We start from the raw sequence: 12,370 nt of genomic DNA, 5'->3' as shown, positions 1-12,370 counted from the left end.
CATTTGAGCACAAATGGGACAAATTGCAGCTGCCCCTTCCATTAAAGTTATATAGTGTGACAGGACAGATTTATAAAGTATTTGGAAGATACTATTTTTATCTCCCATGTCACTTTACTTTCTTTACTTTGTCCTCCATCACTTTTAAATGTTTCACACATTTAAAATAGTTTAAAGGCAAACAGAAAGCACTGCACCTCTTTTTCCAAGCTACTATCTACATGAATATTTGGTATTTACTTCGGCATAAAAGAAAAGTGATATTGTAACATTTCTTGTTAATTAAGGGAATGTTTATCTACAATTCAAATAAAATAAAATATAGTTAGTGGCATAATGGGTAAGATATTGGAACAGGAAAATGAAGGTTTATCTTCAGCTATAGAAACTCATTGGATTATTTTGGGGAAGTCACTGTCCGTCAGCCCAACTTATTTTACAGATTTATTTGTGGAAAAATAGGAGGGAACATCAAGTGTTTCATTCAGAGCTATTGAATGAAAGGCAGGATAGAAATCAAGTAAAGGCAATAACTATTTAAGTACATTTCTTTTCCATATATTTAAGTAGAGTTCTTTACTTGGAAAGTTAAATTTGATAATAAATTTTACTTTTGTCATAAACATTACTATTTGAAAGTATCATGCCAAAATCATTGTATGTAGAGGATTGTAGAGATAATATTGATGAAGGAAGGAACTGTTAGCAGAATTGTTAAAAGATAATAAAGAAGAAAGTAAATGATAGCTCACATTAGGAAAGGAGGGACCACGAAAGAGATTCAAAATAAGCCTACCTTGATTCTGGACAGTGGGGTGGGAGGAAGAGGGAAATTCTGGCAGGTCTTCAAAACTATGTTATACTTGACAACAGTATTATTCCAGCAGTTTTTGTAATATGTTTCTTGATCTGATCCACCTTGAAAGAATGATATTACAGATCCAAAAACCTTCTGTGATGGACCAAATGAAAGTAAAAAGTTGTGAAAAAAATCTTAGGAAATATTAATACTTGGTCTATTTCTTTTATAGAGATTTGCATGCTCATAGCTTCATAACTCCCCACTTACAAGTTCGAAATACTTCTAGATTTGATTACTGATTCATTAAAGCAAAGTTTCTCCTTTTGCATTATTATTTCATTTTAATAGTATAAATAATTCAATTAAAATTAATAACATGTATAATGTTTAAAATATATTTAAAATAATTCAGTGATTTTAGATATAATATGCTTTCTTTTGTGGCACCCAAGTTATAGCAAATGAGCTCAAGATTGCTCAAATTACAGAAAGCCAGCCCAAGGTTTCTCTTCTACAATGATGACTTCATGTGGGGTTTCTAGGCTCTTATTTTTATTACTTTGGATTCCTGTTTAAAATAGTAGGTTTATTTTAAACACTTCTATCAGTACTCCCTTATTCCTACAACTCTTTAATGGTGGGATCTACTTTGGGGCCCAAATCAATTAACCATGTTTGGAATATTAGATTTCCACGTAAAGATGTTTAGTCTCTGAATGTATTATACAAGTGAATTACGTATATGTTTTTGAAGAATATTTATCTCTAGAGTCTTAGCAAAATCGTACTAGTATCTCTGTCATTAGTATTGCCAGGTTCAAACTTATAAACTTTTAAACATAGAATACTGTAATATTGCAAATGTTTATTTCAGTTTGTTTTAACAAAGTGTTCTTGGGGGATTGTAGGTGTTTGTTATTTTTTTGTCTGATGTGTCATTAATTGAATCTTTTAAAAAGAAAACATTGTGGTTTCTAATTATACCAGTCACAATATAGTATTTAGAAATTGAACCTATCCCTATATACATGGGATAGAAATAATATGGTTGATGGGCTCCTGTTTCCAGACTGTCACTTTCTATTTTTCTACACTCTTTCTTCTAATCCATAACCATTTTTGATGGAGATTAGTTGAACCAAATGAATGTTAAACAGCTGAAACACCTACCTCTTCCAATTCTCAGAAGAATATGATTATATTTATTAGATTTCCAGTTTCATGTTGTACTGTCATCCATTGCATATTGGTGATAACCAGCTGAGTTAGATCATATTTCCTCAAAAGGAAACCTTATGTATATCAGTTTAAAATTTGATAACGTTCAAACCTTTATTTCAGTGACTAATAAAATCATTTATACTATATAATTAAATAAATAAATGATTAGTATTGCAAATTATTAAAACAAACATAACCATAAGCAGAAAGAGAGAATGCATTTGGATCCAAAGAATCTATTGTAGAAAAATAGATTTGTATGTGAAATACAAAACCATTGGCTAATCTTTCTTACAGGGATGTAATAGGAATCAAATGGAATTAAGCTATTTTAGATATATGTGGGAAAGGTCTAAAATGAAATGAGATACTTTAGATTAAATTACTTCAGGTAATTTAAATTGAATTCATATATAACATGAAATATGAATTGAGCCAGTGTATCTACAAAAATTAATACATTTATTTATTTATTTATTTCATGTATTTATATGCCGCCCTTCTCCAGAAGGACTCAGGGCGGAGAACACAAGTTAAAAACATGTACAACAAAATCCCATTTTAAACCAAATTAACTAATAAATAATAAATAATAAAACCCAGAATCAGAGTCAGCCTATTTGCTTGAACAGCCAAGTCTTCATTTCTTGCTATGCTCTTTATGTGAGGAAAACTCTTAAGTTGGGAAAAGAAGAAGGGTCTACTTTTGATACTTCATTCTCAAACATAAAGGAATGTTAATAATAACGTATTGGCACCAACTTCATTTTTCATAATTCTTTAACTTTTTTCTGAAATTTTGTAGGTTTCTTGCCTTGGAATAGGTCTATGAGATAAACCATTTTCATAAAGCTCCCCTGTCCAAAAATAGAGGTAATGATAAAGTAATAATTTCCCCCATCTAAGTATTTGAAGATTGCCCTTATACCAAAAATATTGCATTCATTTTTTGAAATACCAGCTTTTTCCAGCTATAAAGGCCAGTGGTTTTAGAGTTGGAATCAGTCATTTTGAGGAAAGACAGAACTGTTATGTAAACATGAAACAGATGTTTACAACTCCCAAGGCTGGGAAGGGAATAGCTAAAATCTGTTGACTCAGAGGGGAAAGAGGCAAAAGTCAAGATTTAAACTCTGGGTTTGACATGAAAAATATTGATGCCTATGTACAGTAATTGTTCCTTTTAGCAGTAAAGCATCTTATCTAGCCACGTTGAATCTGTGAAAAATTTGCTTTTACTAGAATTGAGTTTCTAGTAGCTGGTTTTAGAGTGAAGTCTGATACCAGTTAGGTACATCAAGATGGGGAGACTGGCTCCCAAAATTTCTCAGCCAGTATATTTTTATGGAAATTTTTGGGAATACATTTGAAGGCCACTTAAATTAGAGAAGACTATATACTGTATCTCATATTCTACTGTACAAATTATCTGCTATAGAGTTTAGGGAGATTTCACACTTGTTTTAGAACGTGTAAAACATATTTTGGTTGCCACAATGTAACAAAGATGTTGAGATTTTAGAAAGAATGCAGAGAGTACCACTGTACCGTAGTTTCATTTGTTCCTGATACATAAACAATCACTTCTGCTGCTAACCACATGTTAACACGTCCAGCTCTATGATAAGTAACTAGGGTTGATTAGTAATTCTCCATTCTGTTTGTCTGAAATTGACAAGGCTGTAAGCAGTTACAAACAGAAGGCTTTTGCCTCTAGCTGTCTACAGCAGATTCCTGCAGTTGAAAACCTAATGTTTTTGATGCTGGAAAATGTAATATTTTATTTATACAAGTCAGTCAGGTCAGTCCGTCCGTCCGTCCGTCTAACTAGCTAGCTAGCTATGCCTAATTCTTTTTTCACAAGTTTTTTACTGTAATTTTTGTTGCTAGTGCCAAGAAAGTTAAACAGTGTGTCCTCCTTCCCCCCCCTCTACCATTTGTTCTTCTTTCCAATTGTCCATGTCTACCTTTGCCTGTTCAGATATCTGGTAACTCTTTAACTAGCTCAGGTTCATCTTCAGATTTATTTAAATGAGGTCATGCTAACCGATATAGCCCACTAGATCTATCAACTGATGTGGGAAACATTTTTTTTTCCTGATTTATTGTTCAGACCTTATGACTAAAAAGAAAAAACTACTTGGAGCAAAAAAAATATAATAATCCATGTTTGGTTAATGAAATGCAATAGTCCAAAAGGTTATGTTCTGATTAAGCCAAAGATAGCCAGTAACTATTTCATTCAACATTGCCTGAAAATAGGCAATAGCTTTCTTCCAAACTAAGATACAGTAATCAGGCAGAAAACAAATGTATCTGAAAATTCTGGTATTTTTGTTATGAGTGGTTCTGACTTTCTTTGGCATCTTGTATGTTTTTCTTTGACATTTTGCTATTGTAGATTACACTGAGCCATCTGGCAAATGCTTAGGCTTCCAAATAAATGAGTTGGAGGCCTTTGCCTTTTTCATGGCACCAGACTGGAAGCTGATTTGTATAAGGCCCCATTCTCCTAGGAATGAAGATTTTGTTTTTTAAAGACTGACCTATTTAAAACTCTTCTCATATAAAGTACAAACATAAATATTACTTTTTTCCACTTGTGTATAACATATGCCAGCTCTGAGCTGATTAAATCTGGTACAATGTCTGTATAAAATTTGGATAATTGTTCCTTGATTATATTGTCAATCCTATGTTCTTCACTTACAGATGATTGAAAAAATATATGCTAGGTAACTTTTCCTAGCTACAATACTGCTTGCACAGAATTCTATCATTTCCATATAAAGACCTAGGGATTTTATAAATGCCATGTTACAGGTGGCCCGTTTTGAGTTTTAGAACCTTTGGTCTCTCAGATGTTACTGGAATATATTTTCTAACAAACCCTATTGTTCAACCTAATGGAAATTGTAATTCAGCAATACACCAGGAATCAGAGGTGACCATGAGTATACAATTAGGCAGGGCATATTTTGGAAATAATTTAGAAAGGGTGCTTTATGGTACATGCATCTAATAATGGATGTAGATTACGTTTGCAAGTTTTTGACTGGCGTGTTCTTTCCCAAGTTTAATTGTTGCACCATCTGCAGAGGCTGCATGATCCTGGAAAAGATTAAGTTGCTTTAAGGAGGTGCAAGCAGATGCCACATTTGTGTGACCCCTGCATACTTCAAAGCACATTTTTCAGAACTGAATCTGGAGTACTGTGCAACTCAAGTATATTTACTGAATATGATGAACAAATGTACTCAGCGTGCCTGGTATTTAATTGTAAACTGTTTTTGGAATGTTTGCTTGGCTAAAGAAAATATAATATCATTTTTCATTTTGCAACAAAAAATTAATGATTATTTCTTTTAAAAAGAGCGCCAGTTTGATGTTAAGGTACTAGATAAGACACTAGGAGAACCTTGGCTGCTGGGCGACTTTTGGCCAGTTGTTCTATCTCTTAGCCCAAATCACCTCACAGGGATTTTGGGGGAAATAGAAGGAGGAAGCATTATGTATGCTGCCTTGTTTTGTACAAATATAGATGGAATAAAAACCAAAGAAATTATTAACAACAGATTTAAAATGTACAAATTTACATATATGCACATTTTGTCTCCATTTTCAGTGCTCTGTCTGGCTATAATGGAACTATATTTGCCTATGGACAAACTGGCAGTGGCAAGACTTTTACAATCACTGGGGGAGCAGAACGTTACAGTGATCGGGGGATAATTCCACGGACCCTGTCCTACGTATTTCAGAGGTTACAAAAGGTACAGACCATTATTTCTGTTCTTTTCATTTAAGAATAACTTATTTCCAGAAATATACAATTATGTAAATAAATTTCATGTTGCTTTCTGTAGCCTCAAGAAGATGAAGGTTCTATTATATTTAACAGGAAATCAAAGGACTAGAAATTGCCAAGATGCAACTATTATTTTAAAAGAAGAGAATATCTGTAGTGGTGAAGTCCTTTGCTTGTAAATATTTCATTACCTGATTAGATAACAACAACAGTACTAGCACTCACTAGCACTAATATTGTTACTTAGTTGGGTTATGAAATATCTACAAGCAAACAACCCAGTTCAGAGAGCACCAAAGACTCCAAGGTTTTGTTTTATGCAGGAATGGTATTGTATCACAGAAACCTGGCTTAAAGTTTTAAGTCAGCCTGGCATCATTCAGTTTGTATGGCCACCTGCTCGAAAGTTTGTATTAAAATAGGTTAATATTAATTTATGTGACATTTCTTTAAAACTGTAGTACAGTTAATGCCTGAGTTTACAACAGCTCAGAAGATCTGAGTCTCCCTTGTTATGAAGGAGCAGGTGTGTTTGGATTTCTCCTAGAGCAGTCTTGCAAGACAGAAAGCACACCCAGATGAACTAATTTTACTTTATTGTAAGGGTATATTAACAAAATCTTGTAAGTCTGAAAGTACATTTCTCCCCCATCGTCTTTACAGCCCAAGAAATATGCCATGCCCACATTCCTTCTGCAGACTAAGCTGCTTCTTATGTGAGTGTTTCTTTGGCTGTGGCTCTTCCCTCTGTGCCCCAAGGTCATTCCCACATAGAGACTCTGGCCAGGTGAGCATTTGGCCAGCAATCTTACTTGGAATTCAAGGACTTCCCAACAGTAACTCATATCCTCATTACTATTCATACAAATTACTGTAAGGCACTCTACCTAGGGTTGCCTTTGAAGATCACTCAGAAACTGTTGTTGGAACAGAATGTGGCAGCCTACTTACTGGCAGATATGAGTCACCAAGGACATATAATACTGGTGCTGCAGGCCCTTCAATTCCAGATGCAATTCAAAATGCTGGTTTTGGCAGGTATGACTTATATATGACTTTCAACTTGGCACCAATCACTTGCAGGACTGCTTCCCTAACAGAACTGACCTATATACAATATTATACTTGTCCCTGGTAAAGCTGCTGGTTGTTCCCCATTTCAGTGAAGTGAGGGGATCTGAGGCCACCAGGCATTGCTTTTTGTTAATTGCACCAGTTATACGGTTAGGTTTCTCTCCTTAGAAATTAGATTGGCCCTACTTTAAAAGCTTTCTAAAGTATGATAAAAATTGAGGTTTTCTGGAGAGCGTTTCTGAGTTAATTGATTCATCATTTGTTATTATACTTATTGATACTTTTTTTTTGTTTTGAGACCAATTACTTGGTTGTTGATGATGGCTCAGTCCAATTTATTTTAACATAGTATCAATAGGATGGATTGTATTTTAATGTTTTATCATGCTGGAATTCCTTAGCATGGGTGTTTCTTGATGAAATAGACTGGAGTTATCTAGCTAGATAAGGAAGAGAGACCCTAACATCAAGTTTATATAGTACTAAACTAAAAAAATAAATATAGGTAAAATCTAGATTTTATACAATTATTTAATTTTTTCCTTTTCATTCAGGATAGCAGTAAGGTATATACCACACATATTTCTTACTTAGAAATTTACAATGAGTGTGGCTATGATCTGCTAGATCCACGGCACGAAGCCTCCAAACTGGAAGACTTACCGTGAGTAATGCAATATTTGTAAAAATCAGCACAGCTCTTTTCCTTTTCTCCTAGTTCCAATTCTCTGGGTATGTCTGCCTGTCTGCATATCAAAAGAAATTAAAATTTAAAATTTATATCAAATTAAAGTTTCTGTGACATTGCTGTGGCAAACAGTACTGCTGTTTTTTTTTCTTTCAAATGTCTTATTCTATACAATGAATCAAATAAATACAATTACAATAAACAATTAAAAACTACAATGTAATTTTCCTAGATTTTTCACAGATAAATAATAATAAAAAATTAATCACAGCTATATATTGGACAGTGCTTCAACCAGTGGTGGGTTCCTCCCGGTTCGGTCCGGTTTGGCAGAGCCGGTAGCGATGACGATATGACGTCACCGAACCGGTTCTCCCCCTTGCCCTCCCACCCTCCCACCCCACCACCCACGTTATTCTTACCTTTTATTTGGTCCCACCCCCAATCTATTGCTGCCTCCTGAGTCCCAGCTGATGACTAGAGGGAAAAAAACTGTTTAAACTCTTGCCACGGGGCTTGAAAGGGCCATCCTACAGCTGATCAGTGTTAAAAGCAAACAAATGAGTTGGGTCGTAAGTCGAGGACTTGGTCGTAAGTCGAGGACCTTCCAGAAATGACTCTGACCAGCTAGCCATGCCCACCTAGTCACATGACCTCCAAGCCACAACCACAAAATAAGCCATGCCCACAGAACCGGTAGTAAAAAAATTTAGAACCCATCCCTGGCTTCAACAGTTTTGTAACTGTTTGTAGAGAGAGTTTTGGCCTGCAAACTCTGCAGGGAGAATTTTGGCCTGCAAAGATTTGGCCTGAAAATCTAGGTTGCTACTAGACTTTTGTATATTTGTATGTTTTAATATATAATACCACTATATGTGTATACATGTGTGTGAATATAAATATTGGAATAATACAACATTTTTTCACTGTCACATATATTGGGTGGAAATATTATTTAAAAGATTTCCTTGTCAACATAGAAACAGAAAAGTTAGCTAGAAATATTAGTACTATCTAATACTTTATGTCTCACATTGCAATTGTATGAACAGCTCTATTTCTAATCTTCTGATTCCTTTCTTTAAGAAAAAATGTTTATATGTTTTAATGCTAATTTGGGTCTTGATGTGGAAAAGTACTGCTAATTTATTCATAATGACAGAGGAGGCAGAAGCAAGGCTTTTGTTTTCTTTATAAACAAAGAATGTTTTCCATTTGGCTAAGTGGATGGAATTTGTAGATTCCTTTTAAAGCTAAGTGGAATTTGTATAAAACAATATTAGCCAAGTTGAGCTGGATAAATTCTTCAGTTACATCAACCAAGTTGTAGAACTTGTAAGAAATGGAATATTGAGGATTTCTTTTAGAAAAAAATGTGGCCTTTACTGTTCCAGGTCCAAAAAGGTACTACAGTTCTCACAATTATCTATTTTAATACTGAAATCAATATCCCAAAGGTGCTTTTTTAAGAGGCAACTGGACTTTCTGGTTTTTCTGAAGAAGCTTCTTGGATGAGAAACTAAATGTCTTCAAAGAAAAACCAGAAAGTCCAGTTGCCTCTTGAAAAAGCACATCTGGGACAATTATGACCTAGATGACTGAGAATCTCCATAGACACTGAAATCAACATGCACTTGGGTTTCAGTAATATGGCCTATAGTTCCTTTTCCCATAAAATTCTTCTTCCAGGTAATCCTATGTTTAAACAAGCCTGTAGCAGCTCATTTTGCTAAATTGTTGAGCAGAGTAGAATTTTCTTTAAATTCATTTTCCTAGTTTACTGTAATAACAAATAAAGATTACAGTTCCTGATCATCTGGAATAGGATAAGGTAGTATAGAGATGATTGTTAATGTTATAGTTTTATATCTTTAATTGCTAATGTTACAATTTTTTATCTTTAATATTGAACAACTCAGTTTTCTCCCTCAGTAGAATAAGTAATTCTGAAATATATATTTCATTTATTGGGAAATCTTGCTGTTAGTAGCTAGAGTAAACCTTAAAGCATTTGTATATGATCAAACTTCTGAATAAATGTTCCTGTATAATTTATGATAAAAAAACTAAAACCCATACATGTTTTTAATTTTTTCATGTAGAAAGGTGACAATAATGGAGGATCCTGATCAGAACATTCACCTGAAACATCTCTCTCTGCAGCAAGCAACCAATGAAGAAGAAGCTCTGAATCTGCTTTTCTTAGGTGACACAAATAGGATGATTGCAGAGGTGAGCATGTTATCAACATCTCTTATTCTGCAATCACCAAAAAAATTTATAGTAAAATATATGTTTATTTATTTAAAGCATGTAAATAATCGCCTATTTTATATATAATTCTGGATGCTCTTCTCCAGCTATCTATTCAGAAATTTCAGTCAAATTTATAAATAGTGTTCTTAAAGTATCATTGTTTTGCTTTTGCTTCTAAATATATTTAAATATGAAAACATTTAATTGAATTTTTTAATCCAATGTAAATCATATTATACACAACCAGGTACTTTATAGTAGAAGAATCTATATGTGAAAAGAATGGTACTTTGGCAGAGAAATCATGCCTTCCCAAATGCAGTTTTTGTGGGAGACATGTCAGCTAGAGTTCCCCAAGACAGGAATTTGGAGAATCTTAATGAGTAACTCTTCCCCTACTTGACCCTTGGAAACCATGATATGAGACTTCCATTAAGTGATGGAAAAGGCACTGAAATTGAGCCCAAGACCTGTAACTTTCAGAAACGTCTACTGGAAATGTGTTGTTGGAAATGGCTTCAGTGGTGTCGTTACATAATGATTCATTCTTAGTTGTGGTGTGCTAAATTTCTGGGTAGCTTCATCCAAATTGAGGTAGGCCAAAGGGAGCTGGACAGTTGTTTCCCTTGGCTTTTTCCCCCATGGCAATCCTAAATGTAACATCTCTTCTAGTATTTAAAGAATATTGTCCTGTGAAATCCATCCTCATGTTTCTTGAAATGAGATATTTCCATTTTTCTTAGTCTCTCCTCATAAGTCTTAATTGTCAGTTCCCTAGTCATCTTTACTGCCTTCCTTTGAATTTGTATGTGTTGCAACACAATTCACATTGATAGATGAACATATACTTAGGCCTTAATCTCAGTTGAACAAATGGGAAAATCAAAGTAGATAGGGATTTGTCTGCACATTAAACTGCTTCATTTTTAATATTGCATGAAACAATAGTATATGGGGAAAGAAAAGTTTTATGAAGCTAAGTAATGAGGAAGTAAATAATAAGTTTATATGTTTTTCCTCTGGCATGAATCTGGCCAAGTTAAATCTTTGTGGCAGGTTTTCTAGTAATAGTGGGAATTCTTAAAAGATCTGAAATCTTACTATTCAGTAGGGAGAATAACTCTTTCATTATTAAATTGTAAGACTTTAGAATGGCAAAGAAATATTTTCATTTATTCATAAAAGCAGCCCTGTACAAATCACTTTGCAATATGGCAATTCTGAGGATTGACTCTTCTTTCTTATAAGGAATATGCACAAATACCTTTCTGTATTTGGCTTTACTAATTAAATTTCAGGCTGATGTACAAATTCAGAAATAGCAAATTTAGGATAATTTAAGATTTTGTTTAGGTGTAACCAGAAACACCACACAGGATATACACTGTATAAAAATAAAGAAATTCTGCCTCACAATAGGAAATGGTGGTGGAAGTCAAATATAATTTTTTACATGGTACATGATGTAATGTAACATTTGTGATTTTTTTTTCTGAAAGCTTAAGAGAAGGCAGACTGTATATACCATTCTGATAGATTTAATAAAGAATATGACTTTATTTTTATTTATTTTTATTTTATTTATCTCTCACTTTTATTATGATTCAAAACATACTTTATAATCATGTTTTCTTGCTATCACTTCACAACTCAGTGATTTGTTGAGACCTGGAAACTTCCATCACATTGAATGTAACCTAATTTCACTTTTTTTTTTACATTCAGCCAAGCTGCCATGTAACTTGTTTCCAAACGCACAGTAAGGCAAAACTTGGCACAGAGTTTCTTAGAGTCACGAACAGAACTTTTCACTCCTGAAGCTACTGACCGAACGAATTGTTTCCTGCAAAAAACCCTCCCTGTTTGCCCTCTTTTGTTTCCTATGGGAGGGGCCAATCACCTCCAAGGTGTGGCTTTACTCCCAAGTCAACCCTGCTTTCTGAGTTATTCTTGTCTTCTGGAGCTCTGCGCACGTGCACACTGGAAACGGGCTCCAGTTTTTCCTCTGCTTCACTGCTATTTATCTCCCTCTCTGCCTCCGACGCAGAGCCCTTGTCCAAGCTTGCCCCAGCCCCCAGGACTGGCCCATGTTCCTCCCCAACCTCCTCACTGTCTGACTCTGCTGCCAGCTCTGCTGGCCGCTGGTGGGCCACAACAATAATAAAACTAATAACAAAATAAAATATTGATTCAAAATACAGAGACAAATAACTCACTTTATTTTTAGGAAATTAAATCAAAGCCACGTTGCAGTTATTTTTTTTCCTTTTAATGCAAATTTTGTCTGTTTTAATGAGAAGAAACTTCAGTAAAAGGCTTTATTACAGTGTTTTCTGTTTGTTCAGTTTGGGAAGACATATCTGTGTTGTATTTGTTTAGCTACTTCTGTTTGGAAAGTGCCTAGAGCTAATATTCTTGGCAGCTTTCACATATATTTAATGAATGTAAACATTTTAAATATTTAAAGATGAAAGCAATACTTCTCTTTTATCTACTTTTTCATCTGTGAGTATATTATCTA

The 12,370-nt window shown here is 34.2% G+C and overlaps 1 protein-coding gene across 4 annotated transcripts in view; it reads left to right on the top strand.

Moving 5' to 3' along the window:
* Nucleotides 1-12,370, top strand: part of KIF6 (kinesin family member 6) — a 126,556-nt gene that overhangs the window by 19,675 nt on the left and 94,511 nt on the right. For all 4 annotated transcript variants that reach the window (XR_015731483.1, XR_004593013.3, XM_034428018.3 and 1 more), the window contains exons 4-6: nt 5,649-5,796; nt 7,460-7,569; nt 9,696-9,825. Coding sequence is in view for 2 of the 4 variants with exons in the window: in XM_034428018.3 (XP_034283909.1) it covers nt 5,649-5,796; nt 7,460-7,569; nt 9,696-9,825 (388 nt within the window). In the remaining 2 variants the exon portion in view is untranslated. The remainder of the gene's footprint in view (nt 1-5,648; nt 5,797-7,459; nt 7,570-9,695; nt 9,826-12,370) is intronic.

The sequence above is a fragment of the Pantherophis guttatus genome, chromosome 1 (assembly GCF_059756535.1).
Source record: "Pantherophis guttatus breed Tessera chromosome 1, ASM5975653v1, whole genome shotgun sequence".
NCBI classification, from domain to species: Eukaryota; Metazoa; Chordata; class Lepidosauria; order Squamata; family Colubridae; genus Pantherophis; species Pantherophis guttatus.
This window is presented reverse-complemented; position numbering and strand designations above follow the sequence as displayed.